The sequence below is a fragment of the Rhinopithecus roxellana genome, chromosome 18 (assembly GCF_007565055.1).
Source record: "Rhinopithecus roxellana isolate Shanxi Qingling chromosome 18, ASM756505v1, whole genome shotgun sequence".
Lineage (NCBI taxonomy): Eukaryota > Metazoa > Chordata > Mammalia > Primates > Cercopithecidae > Rhinopithecus > Rhinopithecus roxellana.
In genome coordinates, this window is record NC_044566.1 from 59,150,678 (window position 1) to 59,177,067 (window position 26,390).

At 41.9% G+C, this 26,390-nt stretch overlaps 1 protein-coding gene across 2 annotated transcripts in view; it reads left to right on the forward strand.

Moving 5' to 3' along the window:
* The window catches only part of STARD13 (StAR related lipid transfer domain containing 13), a 346,341-nt gene that overhangs the window by 88,070 nt on the left and 231,881 nt on the right, over positions 1–26,390 (forward strand). Inside the window, exon 1 of one of the 2 annotated variants that reach the window (XM_030922316.1) lies at positions 1,764–2,129. The exons of the other annotated variant lie outside the window; for it this stretch is intronic. Coding sequence (XP_030778176.1) covers positions 2,006–2,129 — 124 coding nt within the window. The 5' untranslated portion in view covers positions 1,764–2,005. Of the gene's footprint in view, positions 1–1,763; positions 2,130–26,390 lie in introns of those variants that run through there. 2 annotated transcript variants of the gene reach the window in all.

Genomic DNA, 26,390 nt, shown 5'->3' on the forward strand with positions numbered 1-26,390 from the left:
CCGCTTATATAATGTTAAAACTGCTGCCTCTGTTTGATTCAATAAGGAGTCCCTTCTATAAGTCAAATACACAGCTTTCCTGGGAATGTAATTGTTAAACATTTTGTTGTTACACTGTATAGCAGCCACTTTTAGATAACAGGAGTCTTGTTCTTTGCAGAGCATTTTGTTACCTCTACATGCATACAAAGCAGAGGATGGAATCAAAAGGGTATTTGGCTTGGGTCCAGAAAGCAATCTGGATTAGTCTATATAACTGGCTGTCACAGTTTCAAGTCCATTTCTGATCCATGACTTATTGCTTCATAACTGACTACTTCAAAGGTTTACCAGGATGCTACAAAAAAAAAAAGAAGGATCTCATTACTTTCTAGCTCATTCTGAGGTATGTTTCACTAGTTAACATTTTTAAATATGTAAAGTAACAAAATAAGACAATAAAGACTATTTCGTACCATCGTCCCTGTCATTCCCATTTTCTACCAACAAGATAAACTGATGGAGGGAATATTTGCTAGAAGTGTAGCAGAAGTGTAGAGGGAATACTTTAGCTAGAAGTTAGTTTCCATCCCCTAAGGCAGTAGCAATTTATATAATAGAGGAAGGACTGAATACTTCTAATTTTCAAACTTCCTGTGGAGCACCTGAAATTAAAATGAATATCTGATTAAATTTTGGTTCTTATTTGGCAGCCTGGTACAAAGACATTTAAAAAGAAATGAGATTCAAGCAATTTTGCAGATTCAAGAATTCAGAAATTCCTTTTGAAAAATTTGTTCCCCTCCCCAAACCTGAGGTGTAGGGCATTAATCACATCTCTGAATTAGTTAAATGTTGTCACAGTTACTTTCTTGGAAGACCTCAAAGCACTTCAGAAACAAAACTTTGTGAATTGCAGGACACCCTGAGGCCTGAGATAGTATTGTCTTCTCCTTATGAATGAGTTGAAGCCCAGGAATTGGACTTGGACTTCAGTGATGATGTATTTCTTAAAGAGCCAATACACTTCCTTCTTTCCTTCAGGAATCAGAGTTAATTTCTAACTACAAGCCTACTTTACATTTTTGGCTAAAATACCTTAAAATTCTTCTATTTTCGTATTTCACTTCTTCATAATACCTACTTCTTTAACTGCATACAGATTGTAATGCTTTCTCAAAGTATGTAAATCTATTTTAGGTAGGTTCCTCATGGTTTGACCTTAATATTTTAAAGTTATTTTCCTCCTCATAATGGCTACGCAATGGAAATAATATTTTGACTCTTCAAACCATATTAATTTGATTGTAGTTTGCAGTCAGATAATTATTTCATTGAAGAAATCAGAAAGGATTAACATAATGTTCAGTTTACCAATATTGAACATCAAAAGAATGTCAGCCAAACCGAGTAGCTGACTTCAAGTGACTTGAATTCAGGGAAACTGGGATGAGTTATGCTCTCACTGTGGCATATATAAATTTTTGTTGTTGTTGTAGTTGTGAAGGTGGTAGTTTCTGAAACTGAAAAATAAAGGAAAGTATCAAGAAATAGGAGGAATATGGTCCAGCCCCTGATTTCTGGGTAAAACTGGAAAAAAGCTGGAAGCTCCTTGAGTGGGGGGCCGTGGGGACCAGGCTGTCAGGTTGGGCGAGGGAGGGAAAGGGAAGCGCGCTCCTGGAAGGAGTGGGGCGCGAGGCAGCCAGGGGGAGGGCAGGGGAGGGAGGGGAGTGGAGGAGCGCCCAACGGAGGGGAGGAGGGGAGGAGAAGGAAAGTGGGAAAGGAGTAGAGGAGTTGGCGAGCGCAGAGGTTAACCTAGCGCGGCGCTCCTGGTGGCCAGGCATCCCGGTCCTCGCGCGTGGCGCAGCCTCCCAGCGCCGGACTGACCCATGTCGTGCCCGCATTGGGTCCCGGGACCCCGGCGGGAGTGCCGCGTCCGTCCTCTCCAGTCGCCGGGAGTCTGAGTCGCGGGCCACGCGGGAGTGGCGGTGCCGAGCCCGCCGGTCGTTATGAGGACGGATCTAAAATGACCAGCAAACGGAAACCTTGCCAAACGCGGCTCAGGAGATCCATCAGTGAGCAGTTGCGGGACTCCACGGCCAGAGCCTGGGATCTGCTGTGGAAGAACGTCCGGGAGAGGCGGCTGGCAGGTCAGTGCCCTGGAGACGCCGGGACCCACTGGGGCTGGGGAGGCGCTGACCGCGTAGCCCTCCTGGGCCCGCCGCCCTCCTCTGCCCTGGGCTCCCGGGCATGAGTTTCAGAGCCCAAGGCCCGGGCGAGCGGGCTGCGGGCACCACCCTCCCTGGGCCGGGCCCTGAGCGCCCGCCCGCCGCACCTCCCGGTGGGTGGGTGTGGGCTCCGTGCCGGACGCGCGTGCTGACAGGAGGGGCTGTCCCCGGGCGGCCTTTTCACCTAGGCTGTCCCCTACTCCGCTGCCATCCCATTCTACCCCAATGAATAAGTGCCCAGACCAAGTGGCCCTTCGCAAAGGCTGCCCCTTCCCAACTTCGCCTTCCCCACGTGGGTCACATCCACTGAGTGCTCCGGAGAAAGAGTGAATGCAAGGCAAGGAGCACGTCCAAAGCGCCGCACACCAGCTGCTCAGGGGTAGAGGGGGAGATGTGACGGGAGACAGGTGGACGGTAGTTGGTGCAGGTAGCTGGCTGGCTGTCCGCAGGCCCTGCCAGCTGTGAAAGCAGGCTTTCCTCCCTATGAGGTTGCAAGGAAGGGCCTCCCTTTGGGACTCCATTGCCCACGAATCAGAGCAAGAGAGGAAGTGATTGTTTTGAGCCAGGAGGTCCTTAAGAATCCTTGCTTGGATCAGAAGGCCGCCCCCTCCTTAGTACCTCCCCCAGCGTCACACTGCCCCTTGCTGCTTCTGTGCATGCTCCTTGGAACCCTCTTTCTGTAGGGCCAAGGATGCAGTGGGTGGTCCAGCCATCTCAGAGCTTTCACTGGCAACTTTAGGAACCCTTAGTCACTGCCTCATGCTTGCCCCAATAAGAGAAAGTGGCCAGACTTCACAGCACAGTTCCTGGGCAGTGCAGGGTTTAGGGCCCCTTCGCCAACATGTTAGCTGCTGGAAGATGCTTCAGGGACTGGGGAAAGCATGATTGGAAGGGCCCCTGAGGTGACCCCGAGGCAAGTCTCTGGACCTTGTTGCCTCTGTGTCCTCTCCAGGGCTATCTCTTGAGCTGGGCAGTGACCACCACATGGGGCAGAAGAAAGTTCTAGAGAAGAAGGTCTGATGCCTAGGCAGAAGGAAAGGACGCCAGTGGTGAAGTAGGAGATCTAACCTTCTTTGAACTCCTCCCTTTTTTCCTTATTTGACCTGTAAAGCAAGTGGTTTGCTAGATATTCTGCCCTTAAACTCATGCACCCACATCCCTCATCCACCTAAAAGCATTCTGGGGAAGATGCCAGGAGTCTATAGCACCTTGAGAGAAGGTCACTAGCAAGCTAAATTAAAAGTGGAGATTATGGATGATTCCAACACTCGATGTTGTAAGCATCCAATGTTCATTCCACATTTTCTCTCCAGCACAGTGGCCACATTTAGTGTGCACCCAAGAAATAAACAGACTTTTTTGGTTTGGACCCAGAAATAAATTGTGGTAACCCGGCAGTTTTGACTGTTGATGTTTAAAAACCTGTACATGCACTGTAGACCTCAATTAATAACAATTAATAACGTTCCCTGTTATCATGCTAAATTGTATATTCTACATGATGGATGGTTTTAGAGAAATTTTTGTGGTCTAGTAAACTTTTGTTGCTTCATAACTTCAGAATGCTTACTGCAAATGTCTCTTTCATAGCTTCTGTTATTTACGTTTGTTAAGTTTGTTAAATCACTGGGTCCTCAGGAAACAAGAAGTCATTCCAGGAGGCCTGCCAAGGCTGTGCTGGGTTTTTATAGAACCTGAGACCAAAGATGACTGCAGCTCTGTCTCTTTCAACAAGCGATCTGGGAAGGAAGAGAGTGTCATGTAAAGACTTAAAGCTATTAAGATTGTCCAAGAAAGTCATATTCACATGAATTTACATTGCAGTTAAGGTGGTAAAGGGAAAAAGGTTTTTTTTGAGACAGAGTCTTGCTCTGCCGCCCAGGCTGGAGTGCAGTGGCGCGATCTTGGCTCACTGCAAGCTCTGCCTCCCGGGTTCACGCCATTCTCCGGCCTCAGCCTCCCAAGTAGCTGGGACTACAGGCACCCATCACTATGCCCAGCTTATTTTTTGTATTTTTAGTAGAGACGGGGTTTCACCATGTTAGTCAGGATGGTCTCCATCTCCTGACCTCGTGATCTGCCCACCTCGGCCTCCCAAAGTGCTGGGGTTACAGGCGTGAGCCACTGCGCCCAGCCGGGAAAAAGTTTTAATCCTGGGAAATAAACTGTAGATAGAGACTTTAAGATCATGAATATATAGAAGGCTAAAAGTGGTTTCAGAATAGGAAATATAAGAGTGCTCTCAAGAGTAGTGCAATTATTTTTTAAAATAGCGGTATGAGGTTTGAAAATGTTTAATCAGAATATTAATATCTGCTTACCCATAATCTGCTTACCACTCTGCTCACAGCCAATGCCAGCAGGTTATTCAGCTGGGACCAAACAATCCTCTGTAAGGCCGACTTCAGCTTCTGCTTCTTTAAGCAAGCTGGGATGCCTGCCACAAAACCAGGCCAACTCCATAAAGGCGCTTTTAGATGCAAATTGATTTTCTTGGGTTTTCTTGCTAAGGTAGCTAAAATATGGAACTTTGGCCATGAGACACTGAAATACTTAAGTTATTAATGTTGGCATCAATTCTAGGTGAAAATGTTCTTCATTTGTAAAAGTGTTCTTTATATGGTTCAGTTCACAATACCAAAATAACCAACCATAGTCATGTATCACTTTACGATGAAGATATAGTCTGAGAAATGCGTTGTTAGGTGATTTCATTGGTTGAGTGAATCAAGTGTAAATCATAGAATGTATTTACACAAACTTGGTTGGTATAGCCTGCTGCACACCTAGGCTATATGGTATGGCCTATTTCTCCTAGGTTACAAACCTGTAGAGCATATTACTATATTAAATACTGTAGGCATTTGTAACACAATGGCAAGTATTTTTGTCTCTAAACACATCTAAAAAGAAAGGGTACAGTAGTCAGGCATGGTGGCTCATGCCTGTAATCTCAGCACTTTGGGAGGCCAAAGCGGGCAGATCACTTGAGGACAGGAGTTCGAGACCAGCCTGGCCAACATAGTGAAACCCCATCTCTACTAAAATAAACAAACAAAAAAATCAGCCAGGTGTGGTGGCACACATGTGTAATCCAAGCTACATGGGAGGCTGAGGCATGAGAATCATTTGAACCCAGGAGGCAGAGGTTACAGTGAGCCAAGATTGTGCCACTGCACTCCAACCTAGATAATAGAGCAAGACACTGTCTCAAAAACAGAAAAAAGAAAGGGTACACTAAAAACATGGCATTGTAAGCTTATGGGACCACTGTCGTATATGCAGTCCAGTTCGTCATTGACTGAAATGTTGTTGTGTGGTGTATAACTGTATATGAATACACCCCAAGAGGGTATCTGTTCTGTCAACAGATGATATTAGGCTATTGGCTTTTTTTTTTTGGTCTTGCTTTTATGTCTTTTTTTTATCAAGTAAGTTTAGTGCTGGAACTTCTTTAACTTGGCTAAAATTTTCATCTTACTATACTTAGTCAATGGAACAGTGTTCAAAGTGCTTCATAATTAACTTGTATTTGCAGCCAGGTGCAGTGGCTCATGCCTATTATCCTACTACTTTGGGAGGCTGAGGCAGGTGGATCACCTGAGGTCAGAAGTTCAAGACAGCCTGGCCAACATAGTGAAACCCCATCTCTACCAAAACAACAACAACAACAACAACAAAATTAGCCTGCCGTAGTGGCACGCACCTGTAGTCCCAGCTACTCAGGAGGTTGAGGCAGGAGAATCGCTTGAACCTGGGAGGCGGAGGTTGCAGTGAGCTGAGATTGCACCACTGCACCCCAGTCTAGGTGACAGAGCAAGACTCTGTCTCAAAAAAGATAAAAAATAAAAATAAATAAAAAATATAAAAATAAGAGATAAATAAATAAACCTGTATTTGCTATCTAGGGCATTCTGAAGGTATTTGATTCTTCCTTTTGCTTTTTCCCATCCCAAGGAAAGAAATCCTTTTTCTAACTCACTCTTATTTCTCTTCATGAAAACCTGTCTTGTCAACTGAACGGAAAGACAAAAAGAAGTAGAACTGTTTAAGCATATTAAAGCCTATGGGTTTCTGTGCCATGGGGCCATATTTAGGACGGAGGGGATCATACATATTTGAAAAATGCATTTCTTTAAAAAAAAAAAAAAAAATACTATTCTAGAGTTTCTGGGGGCCTGGGGAGGTTAGCTGGGTGGTTTTGTCTCAGGGTCTCTCATAATATGGCCTTCAATCTGTCAGGTGGGGTGGCAGTCATCTGAAGGCTTGATTGGAGCTGGTGGATCTCCTTCCAAGCCCGCTCACCTTAGGTGCTGGCAGGCATTGGTTTCTCTCTGGCTGTTGGCTGGAAGCTTCAATTTCTTGCCCCATGTGCCTGACACACAATATGGCAGAGATCTGAGAGAAGAGAGCATGCACTCAAGACAGAAATTGCAGTGTTTGTAACCTGATCTCAGAAGTGACATATCATGTGGGAGGGAACTGACTACACAAGAAGTGGCTACCAGGAGGTGGGGATGATTGAGGGCCAACCTGGAGGCTGGGTACCACAGGTACAAAAGCATTTAAGATTGTCCTTAGCAAATGCCAGGTCAAATCTGAAATCTTCCTAACAAGGAAGCCCCAAAGCAAAACCTTTTTTTTTTCATTTGAACAAATAGCCTGGAAAAATCATTTCTTAATGTAGGTCACAGTGACACAAATAATGAAACCAATGGAAGGATAAGATATGAATAATGTTCAAATATATTCATTTCATTGCAAAAATATGAAAAGGAGTTATTATTAAAGAAGAACTTATATTGGGAGCTCTTATTGGGCTTTCCAGTTCTGTGGCAGTTGCTAAATTTCCACTAGATTGTACAATTGTTGTCAATGCATACTTCTTAATTTTCTAAAATTACGCTCCGCATGGGGCCCAGCAAGTTTTTCTCACTGTCATCTCAGTATCCATAATTGTTTAGTTGTTAGTGTTCAAAGCAGGATTCAAATTCAGGTCATCAGAAGTCACAAGCCATCTGTGCCTATTTCCTACTGTACCACATGGCCTCCTCCCTGGACTTTGTGGAGAGCTGCGGACCCCCAAATCCTTTCTAAGACCCTCTGTCTCTTGCAGTTCAATTACAAAAGAATAACAAAAAGAACTGGAAAAGTACTCTTTCTTCCCTCCTGGAGTAACGAGGATAGCCCTGTGCACCTAAAGTAGCTTGTCCCTTAATGATGCCATTGGACTCTTCAGTGTATGAGCTTCTAGGGATTTGAAACAAACAAACAGCCATACATCTAGCTTGTCAGGGCCCCTCTGTGGTTCATTCTGCCCACAACCATTGGAAGAGCTACAAGAATGAGATGCTGCTGTAAACCCTACAAGCACAGCAGGTTTCTTCAAGGTGGGAGAGTGACAGGTTATTTTGGCTTCCCCAGGTCCCTAATCAACCACTACTGGTGACAATTCTAAACTTTTATGGCATCATTCAATTCTTTAGGCAGAAGCATACCCATTAGCTTGTGGTGTTTGTAAGCAGCTTGAATTACTTTTTAGCTGTTAAAGTCTAAGAACATTCAAATGACTTTTCTAAAGCTTTCTGCTCCTCTGCTTTAAAACCCTACTCTATTTTAATGGAAATGTAATCCATATGTTTGATTCCATTATACTCATATAACAATATTTAGGTAGCCTGTGAGCTAATTGATGTCTAAGTCTTTTGATCTTTTTTATAGTTTCATTTTAAATCATTTATCATAGACACAGGAAGTTATATTGCTGCCAAAAATATTCTGACTTAAAACAGTGAAAAGTTCAAGTTTTGTTAGAAACATTAATTCCACCAAATTTCCGTGAGTTCTTGTCATGTTAAAACAGGTTCATTCATTCTCAGAGTCAACAGTAGCATCCTGTGAAGTGATATAAACACAAGATTGGGACTTCAATGCAAAGCAAGATCAAGAATAAAACATGAGCCACAAAAACTTCCTCATTAAAATCTAAATGTGTTCTATAATATCAAAAGTACAGGATGATACTAGCCAATTCTTTTCATGTATTTTATATCCGTTTTATCATCACTTTTCTGTGAAGAATTGACCATTCTATTCTGTCAGCATTTTTTGTTTGTTTGTTTTTTAAATATCTTGTGAGATGATACTATGTTTAGATGCTATTTATATTAACAATAACAAAAAACATCTAAGTCAAGAAAATATACAATTAAAATTAGAAAGGAAGAGCACATCACTTATATCAGGGTTGTCAACTTTAGCCACATAGACTCATTAGGAGCCTTTCAGAAGTACTAACTCTCTGGCCTCCTCCCAGAGATTCTGATTCAATTCAGATGGGGTCTGGGTATCCGTATTTTTAAAAGCCCTGCAGAAGATTTCACTGTGCAATCCAGGTTGAGAACCACTGACTTACCTTAATTCCCACATAATAACTTGCAGAATTCTAGGGCTAATACAGGGTTATATTCTAAGCCCTAAGAAAAGTTTTGCTTAATTAAGGTCAGAAGGAACTTGTCATCTCACAGGGACAGAAAAAAAGAAGATCAGTGGTGCCTGGAGAATAAAGAAATAGGTGGTAAGAGTGGATGTCAGAAGTGTAGACAGAGGGTCAGGTTATAAGATAAGGTTAGGCTTTGTTGCTAGGACAAGAAGTTTTGATTTGGTTCTACAGGAGATAAGAACAAAGGGCTTTAAGCAAAGGAGTGGCAAGACCTGAATAAATTACAACCAGTGGTGGTCTAGGTGAGAGATAAACAGTGACATGGACTAGGGTGATAGTGATAGAAATGGAGAGAAAGGAACAGATTTGGATTATGTCTTGAAATAGAGACAATAACAGGTTGGTTGTTGGAAGCTAGGGAGAGGGACTCCTAGATTTTTTTTTTTTTAAGACAGGGTCTCATTCTGTTGCCCAGTCTGGAGTACTGTGGTGGAATCATGGCTTACCGCAGCCTCAACCTTGGAGGCTCAAGCATCCTCCCACATCAGCCTTCCGAGTAACTGGGACTACAGGTTTGCGTCACCACTCCTGGCTAATTTTTGCATTTTTGTAGAGATAGGGTTCCTCCATGTTGCCCAGGTCAGTCTGGTTTCAAACTCCTGGGCTCAAACAGTGTTCCCACCTCCACCTCCCAAGGTGCTGGGATGACAGGCATGAGATACCAAGCCCAGCCAGATTTTTGATCTGAGCAGCTAAGTGGAGTGTAGCAATGTTGGCCGAGATGAGGATAACTGGCAGATTTGCATGGGAGAGAAAAAGGACTGAAAGGTTCTCTATTGGCTCCATTAGCTTTGGAATGCCTGCTAGACATCCAAAAGTAAAAGTCAAAGAATTGGATGGATAAGTATCGGCTTTGTAGGAAAGTCAGAGCCAGAGATATAATGTGGGAATTATTGGCATATGACTACTTTATAAAACTTTGGAACTGGGTGGAGCTACTTGGAAGAGATTGCAGATAAGGGGAAGGGGTCAAGGGCCAAGTCCTGGGGGACTCTTTGGTTAGAGTGCAATATTTGGACATAAATGTGTCCATATACACGTACTATTAGTACATATGCATGTACTAAATTTTCAGGAAAATAGAGAGCAACATTATTTCTAAATTCAACATTCATCTATCACAATAGTACTGCTATATTGAATAATCTTTTGTGATAGATTTACACATTTGATCCTAGAACTGTTGATGAACAAAAATAATCATTGCTGGGCATGGTGGTTCATGCCTCTGTACTCCCAGCTACTCAGGAGGCTGAGGCAGGAAGATAGCTCATATCTAGGAATTCATAGATGCAGTGAGCTATTTCATGCTGCTGCCCTTCAGCCTGGGTGACACAGAGATACGCTGTCTCTTAAAAAAGAAAATCACTAATCAAATGCCTTTTTAATTTTAAAAGGCAAAAATTAACAGGTAAAAATTTTCAGAGAAATATAGATAACCAATGTCTTAAACATTTGTATCTGTGGCCCGGCACGGTGGCTCATGCCTGTAATCCCAGCACTTAGGGAAGCCGTGGCAGGCAGATCACTTGAGGTCAAGAGTTTAAGACCAGGCTGGCGAACATGGTGAAACCTCGTCGCTACTAAAAATACAAAAATTAGCTGGGTGTGGTGGAGTGCATGCCTGTAATTCCAGCTACTCAGGAGGCTGAGGCACGGAAATCACTTGAACCCAGGAGAAGGAGGTTGCCATGAGCGGAGATTGCACCACTGCACTCCAGCCTGGGCCACAGAGCTTCCATCTAAAAAAAAAAAAGTTTGCATTTGTAAAGAGTGTAACTTAACTTTGGCCTAATCTATCTGCAATATGCTGGATCACCCTGGGGGGCAATACAGTGTCCTTCTTGAATTAGAATAAAGAAAGACCATATTCATTAATGCTGGTGGTTGCTCTGAATAAGAGGCACAAGCCCAGCTAGTTCGCTGAAATTTCTTTTTTTTTGAGATGGAATCTCGCTCTGTCATCCAGGCTGGAGTGCAGTGGCGCAATCTTGGCTCACTGTAACCTCCACTTCCCGAGTTCAAGCGATTCTCCTGCCTCAGCCTCCCAAGTAGCTGGGACTACAGGCACCCGCCACCACGCCTGGCTAATTTTTTGTATTTTTAGTAGAGACGGGATTTCACCATGTTAGCCAGGATGGTCTTGATCTCCTGACCTTGTGATCTGCCCGCCTTGGCCTGCCAAAGTGCTGGGATTACAGGCTTGAGCCACCGTGTCAGGCCGTTCACTGAAATTTCTTGAGAGGACCACGGAACGTGGTTTTTTGTAAGGCACCAACTTGATCATTTAGACATAGAGCATGTCTAATGAAATTCGTATCTACTTTTCCTTTGTGCTTTTTACATATTATGCTGAACAAAGCAGCTTATGGAGAAAATTTTGCTTTAAGACTTTATAGGCCAGGGCGCAGTGGCTCAAGCCTGTAATCCCAGCACTTTGGGAGGCCAAGACGGGCGGATCACGAGGTCAGGAGATCGAGATCATCCTGGCGAACATGGTGAAACCCCGTCTCTACTAAAAAAATACAAAAAAAAAAAAAAAAAAAAAACTAGCCGGGTGAGGTGGCGGGCGCCTGTAGTCCCAGCCACTCGGGAGGCTGAGGCAGGAGAATGGCGTGAACCTGGGAGGCAGAGCTTGCAGTGAGCTGAGATCCGGCCACTGCACTCCAGCCTGGGCGACAGAGCGAGACTCCGTCTCAAAAAAAAAAAAAAAAAAAAAAAAAAAGACTTTATAAAGTTTCCTAGGTGTTTATCCAACAGTATATTTCTATTCTGTCCTTTTGCAAGTTTAGTGAGCTTGCAAAATGTAAATAAAAGTAGTTTTAAAAAAGTCTTACAACTTTTCTGGGCTTTCTTCAGAGTCCTTGAATGTTTAGTCCTAAAACAGTTGAGTTGAAGGACAAACATTTTTGTCATGTTTGTAGTTAGTCCATAAGTATTTATTGAGCCATGAGATAGCATCCTTGTCAAAGCATGTTGGGACGGTAGTGCAGGATATTAATTCAGTACCGTGGTTGTATCTTGGCAAGGCACATAAATTTCGCTATGCTGCCCAAATCACTTAACTCATCTATCTGACCAGAAATGAAGCAAGCTTCCAGAAATTGCACAAGAGCAGTATAGAATGTACCATGACTACACAATATCTTATTTGCAAATCTGCTGCATCAAGACATCTTACATTCTCCGGCAGTATCTTTCTTTAGTAATATTTTTATCCAAAACGAAATGTTCAGAATCTTACGTTTCTGTTTTCTTGTACAATAGAGGCTATATTATCTATAGTGCATCATGGCATATTGTGTTTGTTGAATACTGCTTTCTCCTTCCTATATAGGAGATGCAATGAACAAGAGAGACAATTATGCAATCCATAAAAATTCATTCATTTACTTGCGATAATATTAAACTGGAAGGTCTTATGTTTCTCGTTCTCTCTGCATCTGGATAAAATGGAAACATTTTAAAATTTCTTGAAGGATCTTTGAAAGTGTTTTTCCAGACTGGGAAACAGAGAGAGACACAGTCTCTACAAAAAATAAAGAAAATTAGCTGAGCATGGTGTCACATGCCTGTCTAGCTACTCCTACTTGGGAGGCTGAGATGGGAGGATTGCTTGAGCCCTGGAAGTCAAGGCTGCAGTGAGCCATGATTGCACCACTGCACTCCAACTTGGGTGACAGTGTGAGAACCTATCTCAAAAAAACAAAAGGTGTTTTTCTATTGAAAATTAATATTTATTAGAAGAACAATCTGAAAGTATGAATGTTTGAATATCATAAAAAGCGTAAAAAGTTATGCTAATCTACCCCTTTGTGGGGGGATACATGTTGTCACAATGACACCACAAAGATGGCAAGACAGTGCTTGCCTCCCTTACCGGATGTTGAGTTGTATTCATCACAGAACTCTTAAAAACCAGTTAGAAAACAATGATGGATTGCATCTTTCTTGGCCACAAGGTGTTGTCGTCATAGTCTTGGAAATAAATTGTAGTTTCCTTTTCCTTTTTTTTTTTTTTTGAGACGGAGTCTCACTGGTCTTGAACTCCTGACCTCGTGATCCACCTGCCTTGGCCTCCCAAAGTGCTGGAATTACAGGCGTGAGCCACCGCACCCGGCCATTGTCTTTCTTTTAGTGCTGGGGAAAGATTTCCTAAGCAGTAGATATAAAAAAGAACAGCATCACAATCTAGTGGTTAAGAACACTTACTGGAGTCACAACTACATGAGTTTGAATCCTGCCTCCACCAGTTAAACCAGTGGGTCCTTGGACAAGATAACTAATCTCAATGTTTCTCAGTTTCTTCATCTTTAAAGAGGAGGATTAGCATAGTACTTACCTTAGAGGGTTTTTATGAGGATTAAATGAGTTAATATTTGCAAAGAACGTAGCACAGTGTCTGGCCCATAATAAAACCTATGTAAGGGATTATTGAAGACAACATACATATAAGTAGGGAATAGACGAGCAGAGACATGTATTCCTGATAAGGAGATCCTTTAACCCCCACCCGAAACCACCCATTTCCTTCACTTCTGGATTCATATGCTTTGTTCCTGTATTTTTGTTTTGTTTTGTTTTGTTTTTAAGGTAGAGTCTCACTCTGTGGCCCGGACTAGAGTGCAGTGGTGCAATCTCGGTTCACTGCAACCTCCGCCTCTCGGGTTCAAGCAATTCTCCTGCCTCAACCTCCCGAGTAGCTGGGACTACAGGCAGGTGCCACCACACCTGGCTAATTTTTTGCATTTTTAGTAGAGACGAGTTTTCACCATGTTAGACAGGATAGTCTTGATTTCCTGTATCTTATAAACCCATTCTAGATCCCACACCCAGAGATTTCCAAGTACTAAGATATTCAGCTCACTCTCTTTGCTCTGACAGGGATTAAAAAAAAAATCAAATGCTAAATATATTGTTAGCATGGCTGGCAGCATCTCATATTGATCCATTAGTGTTATAGATGAATCATTCATTATACTAACATTTTGTCTTTCTGAAAGACTGTCAACTATGATTTCATCATCAAAATCACCAACAGCTGTAGAGCTATGCAAATGAGAATTCATCTGCATGCTTTTGGCCTACATGGAATTTGCTGGAGACCTCATTAAAATGAGAGAAATCAGACTAGATAATCTCTAAGGTCCCATTTAACTTTAAAAGATCAATGAGTCCATAAAACCAGACCATGAGTCTAAAAGAGCCTTAATGTCCTAAGTCCTTTAGCACTTTCTCTATCTGGATTTCATGTGTTGGTCTGCTAGTTGAGAGAAAGGGCAGAAGCCCATAAGTGTACTCTAGGAAACCCACCAATGTCACTCCCATGAAGCTTTGGATACCAGCAACTTATAACTGGTACCTTCTGCTATTGGAACTACATCTACCAGAATTGAAGAAAGAACAAGAGGGGACAAGCCAGGAGTCCAGAGCCTGCAAACTCCTCTAAAATCTCAACAGTCTTTGCACCACACTCTGGCAGGGCTGACTGCAGGGACGTGTGACCTGTGCAGTCACACAGGGCCCCATGCATAGAAGGGCCCCTCATTTGGTTTAATGTTCTGCTGTTACCATCTTGAAATTCTTAATAATTATTGAATGGAGGGCCCACATTTTCATTTCATCCTGGACCCTGCAAATGATGTAGCTGGTCCTGCACTCGGGGAAAGCCAGTTCCTTGTAGAATCATGACTTGCTTTGTGGATTCACCTTCATTGGTGACTTGGTGTTATATAGGTAAGATAATGGCCATGTGTAAATCACTGAAGGGACCGTGGAAGTCGTCCCTTGAGCATCTACCATCTACAATCCACATCGTTTGTGCCCCTTGCTTTTGGGGAAGGTGAACTCCCAAAAAAGAAAGTGTGTTTTATTTTATGGTTTATTGATTCTGACAACAGCATTATAAAGTAAGGCAATAATATGACCCCTGATATTTGCAGAGTTATTGATATAGTGATTGTATTTCCTTATTACATATATTGAAGCAAATATTTTAATTAGTTTTTTAAAAACTATTGTGGTGCTGAGGAATAATAGGAAATTGGGGCAAGGTACAACTCTTGATATGATAGACTTGCAGATCTTTGTTTTTAAAATTTCTTAATTAAGCTGTTTCTTAATTAAATATTTACAACACTCATAATAGATTAGTTCATTAAACCACTTCTATTAAAACCATTAAAGCTATTTCTTGTGTAGGTTTCACCTAGGGTACTTACTCAGAAAAGGAAATTAGGAGAGGTAGTAATAAAGCCTATGATTTATCATCAGGGATTTTATATCTGCTAACATTTTATCTTGTCATTATTCCCATTTGTCTCTGGGAAGAGCACTAAAGCTGACTGGAGTCTAGTCTTATAAAACTGTACAGGTTAAATCCTCCTTTGCTAATACAGGATATCCATAGAACTCGATTTAACAAAGTAAAAAATATATATGTATATATATTTCTTTCATTTAAAAGTTATTATTTAATATGAAGTATTATGTTGGTGCAAAAGTAATTGCGGTCTTTGCCATTACTTTCAATGACAAAAACCACAATTACTTTTGCACCAACCTGATATTTCCAGGCAATTGAAAATAAGAGTGTATGCATGCATTTTCACTTGTTCTTAGGCTGCTTCATCCAATAATACATTTGAGTTGTTCTGAACAGGAACACAAGTAAGGAGATTTTTTTTTTTTTTTTTTTTTTCCTGATACAGGGTCTTACTCTGTCATCCAGGCTGGAGTGCAGTGGAGCGATCTTGGTTCACTGCAGCCTCAACTTCTGTGGCTCAAGCCATCCTCCCACCTCAGCCTCCTGAGTATCTGGGACTACAGATACATGCCACCACACCCAGCCATTTTTTTGTTTGTTTGTTTGTAGAGACAGAGTCTCACCATGTTGCCCAGGCTGACCTCAAATTCTCTGGCTCAAGCAATCTTTCCACCTCAGCTTCCCCAAATGTTGGGATTACAGGTGTGAGCCACCGAACATGGCCAGCAGGCAGTTATAATCAGCCAATTCTAGGCCATGTTGTAAGAGGTGGACCTGTCTTTGACAGCAGGGTCCTAGCATCCAAGTGGACACAGGTGGTGATCCCGTAACAGTGACTTGATTACCCTGTTTTTTTGTGTCTAATCTGAACACAAGGAAGTATGAGATGTGTAAGCAGCTTTATCAAAGAGTCATAATAAGTTTTACTTTCCAGATATGAAATGCTGAATTTGTATAAATAAATTAAACCTTAATAGCACAGTCATTAGTATTCAGTAATTTAAGCTATAGGATCACTCTGAAGAAGCCCTCCTGTATCCATACTTGAATATAATGATTTACATGTGTGTCTCTGTTTACCCCTAAACCACAGGTTCTTCCAGGGAAAGGGCAACGTCTTATTCATTGCAGACATGCCAGCTGTCCTAGCATGTAGCTGGTATACAGGAGGTGCACGATGAATGCTTATTGAATGAATGATATTTTAACATTAACAGCTACCCAGTATTGGACTCTATTGTATTCCTGGCACTGTGCTAAGGACTTCATGCATGTTCTTTCTTAATGCCCAGGCATCTCAGCAGGTACTTCCAGGGTCACTGTTAGCACAAACAGCACCTCGCTGGGATTTAGAAAATTCACATCGGTCCTCTCTGGGATGATGAATTAGAAAAAGATGCCTCTTCTGGGACAATGCAGCCCCATAGTTGTGTGGCTTGGTGAATGTACCCAGGGCTGAATTTCAGCCTCCATACACCTTGTTGGTTGGTTGGTTGCTTGCTGTGTGTATGGCACAGACTACACAACAGTACATGGTGACTATGCTTACTATTACTAACCTACTTAGTAAGTAGAAGTACCTTACTTAGTAAGTTGAAGAAACCTTCAAGGCTAGGAGAGGTTAAGGTTAAGTGGTTAAGTTAAGAGGTTAAGGTTAAGAGGTTAAGGTTAAGAGGTTAAGTGGCGTATGCAAGGCACATACCCACTACTTGTAGCTATGTAGGTTTGAGAGAGCGGCCTGACTCTCATGACTTATGAGACCCCAGTGACTCCAGGACCCCCACCCTAATCACAGTCTAGCACTTTGGAAGGCACCACAGTTCAGTTCATGGGTGTCGTAGTGACAGCATGGAACCATTTTCAGAGTCCTGCCTCACTGTTGCCTCACACAGGGTGTCACAGAGGGAGCTCATTGTGGTGTTCCAGCATCCCAGAGTCTCCATGATAATGATGGGGATTAATGGTGATGCTGAATTTCTCTCTAGCGATTTACAGCTAAGTGTTAGTCTATGAATGTAATATAACAGTGGTTTAAAATCAACAGATTGTAACAAAAGTCCCTCACAGGAGACAAGGCTGGTGCCGTGATCTCTATTGCATTAATGAGACAAATGAGGATAGGAAACATCATGTGGCTTCCAGGGCTCCATGGCAGGGGTGTGGCAGGGGGGGATTTGAGTCCAGGCTCCTACTCCAGTGATGACCTTTCCCGTCACTTTCCTCTGGCCCACTGTGAGCTCTGCCCTGTCCAGGTCAGTCAGCTGCTGTTATCTCCACCCAGCCGGTGACACCCAAACCTCAGGGAGCATCGGAACCACTAGAAAAGCTTTTTAAAATACAGGTTGTATTTGAAAATGTGTGAGTGTGTGGTGTGTGTGTGCGCTGCTGCTGGGGGGTGGGGGGTATAGGAGTGTGTGTGTGTATTTATTTCATAACAAGCTTTCCAGGTGTTTGTTTCCCACCTGCCTGGCACTGTCCTTCCACCAGCTATTGGAAATGGCTCTAAACTCTCATGGCTATTTCAGGCTCATACCTTGTCCCATGGAATGTCTTCCAGGTCAGTTACCTTTCTCTCTCTCTCTCTCTCTCTGCCTACCTAGATCCTGCCCATTGTTTAAGAGCTGGCTCAAGCCCTTCATGATTTCCTTGCCAATTCCATTCTGGTGATGCCCACTCCCACTTCTTGAGGGTCTCTCCTTTTATGTCTTGGGGGCGAGAGGGCAGGAGGACCAGCCCTGGTGAGGGTCCACTCTGTGTCAGGCCCCGGTTCAGGGTTTTTCCATATGTCATCCTTCCGTGACACAGGTCCCGATCATTATTTTAAAGATGAGGTAAGTGAAGGAACTTGGCTAAGTTCAGTGCAGGTAGTAAAGTGCAGACTGGGGTCTCATCTGGCTTCAAGTTTCCCCCTTTTCCATCCACTCTGCTGAGTATTTCAATCTGGTCCTTGTCTCACCAGCAAGATTTCTTTTGTACTAGAATAGAGAAATTTTGTCTTGCATTACAAAAGTCTTTCACCCTCTGCTGTATAATCCACATAGTAAAATAACCTAATTGTTGAGGAAATACAAGAATGGATGCCTTCTCTTACTTCTCTTGCAAATCAGTGCCTAGCAAACTTCTAAAAAGTGAATTCTTGTTGATAGATATACGATTTTTTTTCAAGCTTTTTAATATGACAACGGAATTCCAGCCAATATTTTTACCTCTTCTTTCTTTTCAGAGTCATGAAGTATTAGAATACACAGATGTCTTATAGATGATCTTGTCCAAGTCATTCATTTTAGAAGAGCTGATGGAACTTCAGAGAGGTTAAATTCACCTGTTGCAGGTCACCTCTCTCCTTAGTGACAAGTTTGAGATTACAGCCCAACTTCAAGTCACACTGACTCTTGTAATTATAAGTGAAATCATACTTGGCCACTCATTCCTGAGCAAGACGCCTGTTTCTGAAATTAGTCTCTGGAGTACCAACTTTTCAAGAGAAAATATGGTACTTTACTTACCTTCAAGAGCAAAGGCTTTCCTGTGTTTTATAAGTGTTTCTTGGCAGCCTAACTGACTCAGTGACTGATTAAAGGAAAGACTGAAGGACGTGAAAGGCATTGACTTGCTCCCTCCTGAGTTCTTCCTCAGTTTACCTCTGATGACCCCAAACCCCACCTGTCCTGCTATGATCCCACCCCCAGGTGTTTGGTACACCTGTCAGCTTTGTAGATTTGTGCCAGATAAACTCCTACCCTCCAGCCTCCTTCTAAGGTGCAACTGGAAAATTTTCATTTTACAGCTAAAGGAACCTAATACTGCTGTTGTTATTGCATGTAGGAGGGAGGAAGGAAATGGAGAAGGCATAGTTGAAATTTATTTTTTATTTTTTATTTTATTTTTTGAGACTGAGTGTCACTCTGTTGCCCAAGTTGGAGTGCAGTGGCACGATCTTGGCTCACTGCAACCTCCACCTCCCAGGTTCAAGCTATTGTCATGCCTCAGCCTCCTGAGTAGCTGGGATTTGGTGCCCGTCACCAAGTCCGGCTAGTTTTTGTATTTTTAGTAGAGATGAGGTTTCACCATGTTGGCCAGGCTGATCTCGAACTCCTGAGCTCAAGGGATCTGCCCGTTTTGGCCACCCAAAAGTGCTGGGGTTACAAGCGTGAGCCACTGTGCCCAGCCAGCATAGTTGAAATTTAAAAATATATTTGTCATGTGTTTAAAATGGAAATGTCCCTTTTGGCCACTTAAAATTATTATTATTACTATTACAGAACTTGAGAAAAAATAATGAATTTCTTGAGTAATTTCCCAAATTATATGATTTTATTTTTACAAAGACTGCAAGGTTCTCATTCACTTAATTTATTCAGCAAATATTTCTTAAGGACCTCCTGTGCTAAACACTCACAGTACTGAGGATTCAGTGTTGCATATGACCGACAGAATCAGCAGCCTTACTGAGCTTCTACTCAAGTACTGGAGACAGTAATAATTATATGTAAGTGTTGTGATTAACGTATTATGAAGAAAAAACAAAAAATGTAGAGAAGCTGGAGAATGAAATGGGCTGCTATTTTGGATGCAATGAACAGAAAGGGTGTCTTAGGTAGTGTGGGCTGCCCTGACAGAATATCATGGACTGGTGGCTTAAACCGCAGACATTTATTTCTCGCAGTTCTGGAGGCTGGAAGTCCAAGATCAGAGTGCCAGCATGGTTACATTCTAAAAAGGACTGTTTTCCAGGGTGCAGACTACCGTTTTCTGGTTGTATCCCCACATGGCAGAAAGAGAGTGAGAAATCTCTTTGTGGTCCCTTTTTTTTTTTAAATTTTTTTTTTATTTTTTTGAGACGGAGTCTCCCTCTGTTGCCCAGGCTGAAGTGCAGTGACTGGATCTCAGCTCACTGCAAGCTCTGCCTCCTGGGTTTACGCCATTCTCCTGCCTCAGCCTCCAGAGTAGCTGGGACTACAGGCGCTGCCACCTCGCCCGGCTAGTTTTTTGTATTTTTAGTAGAGACGGGGTTTCAACGTGTTAGCCGGGATGGTCTCGATCTCCTGACCTCGTGATCCGCCCGTCTCGGCCTCCCAGAGTGCTCGGATTATAGGCTTGAGCCACCGCGCCCGGCCTGTGGTCCCTTTTATAAGGGCACTAATCCCATTCACCAGAGCTCTGCTCTCATGACCTAATTACCTCCTAAAATCCCCACCTCCCAATACCATCAAATTGGGGGATGGGACTTCAACATATGAAATTTGGGGGGACACAGACATTCAGTTCATTGCAAAAGAGCTCTCTGGAGAAGTGGTGTTGAAGCAGGGACATTCAGAGATCTGGGAGAAAGAATGTTCTAGGCAGAAGGAAAAGGACGGGAATGAGTCCTGAAGCAGGAGCCTGTGGAAATGTCTGTGGATAGGAGGGGAGGTAGGTGGGGCTGGAATGCAGTGAGCGACGGGAGAGGTTTAGGGAATGGGGTTGACAGGTAGCCAGATCCTCTGCAGCCTTATGCCTGGGAGAAAGTCTGGATATGCTTTGGGGTATGATTTGCTGAGAGCAATTCACCTGGTTTTTGATGTAAAATGTGGAAGGAAAAGACAAGACAGGCCAAGAGTGGAAGCAGTGAGACCTTTTACCAGTCTCCTTGATGATTCAAATTTAGTTAATGTCTCAATTATACAAAAAATACTTAGTTGCTAATTACATAAAGACCATCACATAATTAAGAGGAAGGAGCAAATAACCACTGGCCCTTGTTTTTTTTTATGCAAATGGAAGACATTAGCTACATTCATTCATCCATGAAAAACATTTATTGGGTGAACATCACATGTCAGACACTCTATGCTCTGCACTGAGAAAAAAGATGAAAAAGACCCTAATTCTAACTAACACTCAAGGAACTTAGGACAAGTTTGGTAGTAGAAGAATGAAGAGGCTGGGTGCGGTGGCTCACACCTGTCATCCCAGCACTTTGGGAGCCTGAGGCAGGTGGATCACCTAAGGTCAGGAGTTCGAGACCAGCCTGACCAACATGGCGAAACCCTGTCTCTACTGAAAAAAAAAAAAAAAAAAGAAAGAAATCAGCCGGGCATGGTGGCGCATACCTGTAATCCCAGCTACTTGGGAGGTTGAGGCAGGAGAATCACTTGAACCCAGGAGGCAGGGATTGCAGTGAGCCGAGATTGCACCATTGCACTCCAGCCTGGGCAACAAAGAGCAAAACTCCGCCTCAAAACAAAACAAAACAAAACAAACCAGAAAACAAGAATGAAGATGTAGGGAGAGATCAGAGGGTGGAGTGGCTTGTCACAGAGGAGGTCTCTGAGTTGAACCTTAAAGGAGAGAAATTACACTGGAAGGAGAAGGAAGTACAGAGCACAGGCAAAGAAGCAGAGATGCACGGAGCGGCATGAGGAATTATTTGATGTTGCTGGGACCTCAGGTGCAAGAAAAAGAGCCAGTGAAGAGAAGACTAACAAGGTCGGGGGCAGAGCCGGATGAGGAGCTTGCATACCTCATCCTTTGGTGCTCTATCGGATAGTCTGCAAATTCTTTTCTGACTCCAGGATGATAAGAATATGTGAATCCATTTTCTTTTCTCTATCATGAGTATCACAAGCCCCTGTTTATTTTTATATCCATTCTGTCTAAATTACTTTGCTCTACAACTTTTTAGCATAATCATGAGAGCCTCTTTTCTTACATGGATGTTGCAAAGAGCATGAGGTCCCCCATAGCTTTTAAAGATGGCTTTTGTTGAATTAGCAGAACCTACCAGAGCTCCTGGAAATTCTGCCAGTCTCTGGGGACATCTTCACTCCAAGCCTTGGTGCCCTTAACGTGGATTTGCAAGTTTAGAGTTAAAGTAAGTGTCAGAAGTACATGTGGTGACTACAGAGACTTTGGAGCCAATGATTTCCATAGTGGAACTAATATCACTTCTTGACCTATTTTTTCAGAGGACTTTTGTGCAGTAGTTACTTTAGAAGCACCCTCTTGAAAAGAAATCTGAAATGGACGTCAATGCCTATATTTATTTGTTCATAGTATTTCTTAGCGACCTGCTTTATGCAAGATTTCAAAGAGTTCACAACTATTAATGACTACTTAAAACTCTTAATATCCAAATTATATAAGGAACTCATACAAATCAATACCAAAAATACAAATAACTGGATTAAAAAATGGGCAAAGGACCAAGATAGACACTTCTCAAAAAAGGAAATTCAGAATGCCAATAAACATATGAAAAGGTGCTCAACATCTGTAATTATCAGGTAAATGCAAGTCAAATCCGTAATGAGATATCACTTCATACCTTTTAGGGTGACTATTATAAGAAACATAAAAGATTAAAAATGTTGGCAAAGATGTGGCGAAAGTAGAACCCTTGTTCACTGTTGTTAGGAATATAATTTTATACAGCCATTATGGAAAAAGTAGGAAGGTTCCCCCAAATTAAAAATGGAACGTATGATCAAGCAGTCCTACAGGATAGTAAAGAGCTCTCTGCACTTCCATGTTCACTGCAGCAGTTTGCACGATAGTCAAGATACGGAAACAATCTAAATGTCCTGCAGTGAACAGATAAAGAAAACGTGATTTGGATCAGGTGTGGTGGTTCACGCCTATAATCCCAGCACTTTGGGAGGCTGAGGGGGGCGGATCACTTGAGGTTAGGAGTTCAAGACCAGCCTGACCAACATGGTGAAACCATGTCTCCACTAAAAATACAAAAATTAGCTGGGCATGGTGGCAGGCACCTCTAATCCCAGCTACTCGGGAGGCTGAGGCAGGAGAATCACTGGAACCCGGGAGGTAGAGGTTGCAGTGAGCCGAGATTACATCACTGCACTATAGCCTGGGTGACAGAGCCAGACTCTGTCTCAAAACAAAAAAAGTGATTTTATACACTCACACACATACACACAATGGAATATTATTCAGCTTTTAAAAAGAAGAAAATCCTACCGTTTGTGACAAGTTGGATGAAGCTGGAAGAAGTTACGCTAAGCAAAATAGTAGACAAGATGCAGAAAGAGAAATACTGCATGATCTCTCTTGTATGTAGAATCTAAAATAGTCGAACTATAGAAATAGATAGTAGGATGGTGGTTGCCTGGAGCAGGGAAGAGGGGAAAATGGAGTGATGTTGGTCAGAGAGTGCCAAAATGGTAATTATATACAGATACTACATATGTTAATTAGTTGGAATGTGATAGTCATTTCACAATGTATATGAAAACATCCAGTTGTATACCTTAAATATATACTTTTTTTATATGTCATAAAAATTAAATTGTCACAAAATAAAGAATTGAAAAGACAAAAAAAATCCTGTAATTCCATGACTTTAGTATATTTACAGAGTGATTTTAGGTACATAGTTTAAAAGGTTTCACAAAATTTCATTAAAAAGTTTTGAGTTATTTGATTATGTATAAAAAGCTGAATTTATTTAACATACTGACTAGAGGCAAGAAAATAAGAAGCCAGAAGAAAAGTATTAATTCATGGGCAGAACTTGAGAATCTGCATTGAACAGCTGCACCGTAACACTTAGCCTTTTTGTTCATATGAAGTTGCTGTCTGGAATCCTCAGATATCTGTAGTTGCCTGAGGGCTCTTCAAATGTCACCAGGGCAACAACAAAGTAACACATATGAAGCAGGCCCTCTGTGGCATTCTTTATGAAAAGCATTGAATTAAATTATTGCATAACAGATCATCTGCATATGAAAGGCAGTGAACTGTTTGAGAACCCAGCTGAAAACAATGCTGAATTTGATGCCTACCTCCACTGATAACTCACTGGCACCATTAGAACTCTTGTTGTGACTCAAGGGCCCCTACTTGGCATGTGGGAAATATTAATACTGTATTTATAAGACCACAAGGGAATTATGAGCTAAATTAGAGAGACGGTTGTGCTGCTTAGAGAAAATCTCCCATGTATCCCATGACCCCATCCCTCTTTCCCTTTCTTAGTCAATCTTTCAAAAAGAATAATGCATTTCCCCCACTCTTGTTGAAATTGTTGTTTGCCATCATGGAGAGTCTAGAAAAACTGACAAGAGTTAGCACTGATGGAGTCCTTGCTATGTTTTAGCACAGAGTCTATGCTAAGCACTTCCCATGCATTATTTTATTTCATTCTAGTGGTGCATAGGGTTAGTACTATTAACACACCCATTTTATAATAAGGACATTTTGACTCTAAAATGTTAGGTGATTCTTGGCCTGGGTTCTTAAAGCTAAGGAGTACTCTGAAGTAAACATTAAGAATCACATGATCTGTTTCCAGAGCCCTCAAACTTCTGAACATATTGGTTTAGAATAAACTACTTCATATCACAGTCTGTATCACCGTTATACCTGGATCCTGCTTAATCTAGAAGCCATAGATGGAAATCATTATTGTTGGAAAAACAATTTTCACACTGAAGTATATTAATTAAAGAACTCTATGGAGAGACAGTATATGAAAAACAGATGACGTATGATGTTTTAGGTATGATTAAGCCAAAATAAGACAGACTTTAAAAATATACATAGACTGAAATATTTACATCCAAATGATATTAGTGGCCTACCACCTTATCTCAGCAATACTTGAAGCTCTTCTTGGGAACTGTCAACTGTTGAACTGCACAAGAAAACAAGTCTCTGCTTTGTTCAGGTTTCAGTTTTGGATCTCTGAAGATCAATCACCTTCTCTTCATCAGGTTTGACCATGAAAAACTTAACTATTTTAAAGAGCAAATCTATTTTCAAAGTGCCTAAATGTAGCACCTTTACCGTGTATTTGAAAGGAAAGATTTCACCCTCCTTTTAAATTATATTTATTTACTTACAGTGATTTAAAAAATGTTGATTATAAAAATCACCAAAGGGACCACCACAATGGCTCATGCCTGTAATCCCAGTGCTATGGGAGGCGGAGGCCAGAGGATCCCTTGAGGCTGGGAGTTCAAGACCAAGCTTGGCAACATAGCAAGACCCCATCTCTAAAAAAAAATTAAGAAATTAGCCAGATGTGGTGACCCATGCCTGTGGTCCCAGCTACTTGGGAAGCTGAGGCAGAAGGATCACTTCAGCCCAGGAGTTCAAGGCTGCAGTGAGCTACGATTGTTCCACCGCACTCCAGCCTGGGTGACAGAAAGGCCCTGTCTCCAAAAATTTAAAAAAAAAAAAAAAAGTAAATGTAAATGTAAAATAAAAATTACCAAATATAATCATCACATACCTCTAAAGTGTACTCAGAATAGCATTTGGGAAATATTTCAAGCTGGCCACCATTAAAAAAATAAATATTGTCTCTCAAGAGAACTTATTTAATGGAGACAGAAGATATGTAAGTATTATATGTATATTTTAAATGGTAGCATTGGTTTATCATCACATTTCTAGTGTGGTGTTCTAAGATTGAAGCACTAATTGTGGATAAATATACAACTATTTCTTCGGTGCACCTTTTTTATCAAGGAAAATTAAAATAACTGTAACTTTTTGAGTGCTAACCATGTGCCAGGCACACTTGTTATTGAAATTAATACATCAAACAGTCCTAGAAGGTCAGTATTATGCTCATTTTTCATAGCATACAACCACAGTTCATGCAGGTTTAGGAACTTGAACAAAGTCACATGCCTCAGGCATGTGACCATGAAGTGTCCAAGATGGAAGAACAGCATGGTTATTTCTGCTTCAAGGGGGATAAACATCTAGAACAAATTATAAGAGCACCACTTGAGTGTGAATGGATTACTAGAACTGAGGCGAGATATATTCTTCACCTAATAAATACGATAACCTATGTGAAAGCATTTAGAAGCAGTCATTTTATTAATTCCCAAGTTTTAGTACAAAAGAATCACTTTGAGGTGTTTTTCAGTATACGTGATTTGGGGTCCACCTGTCAGAAAATCAGGTGGAACAGATGGGGGTCCAGGAACCTGCATTTTGAAGAACCATTTCAGGGAATTGTGAGGCTGTTGCTGTGTGAACCCCACTTTGAAAACACCATTATATCACACAGCAGATGCTCTGAACACAGTTTCCTTTTTCCCCCCTCAATGTCGGAGTACAGGAAGAAACCAAAGACAATAGTTTAAAACGGGGAATTCAGTACATAGGGTATTGTGTTTGGTTTACATTACTTTATTGACATACACTAAAAGAAAATTTCATTTCACATTTAGCTTCTTACCTTGATGGCCTCTTTGTAAAACTCTAGTGTACAAAAGTGGTGTTTTAACTAAGTGAAAACAGCTCTGGCAGAAATCTCTGGCTGATAAATCTCTTTAGGGCTTTCCTAGCATAGGGAGTGGGTGAGGAAGGCCAGGTGGGGAAGAGGGCATTTCCTGTTTATTTGTGTTGCCTATTTAAAATGATTCTCTACATCCTGTGATTTTTACAGTTGTTCTGA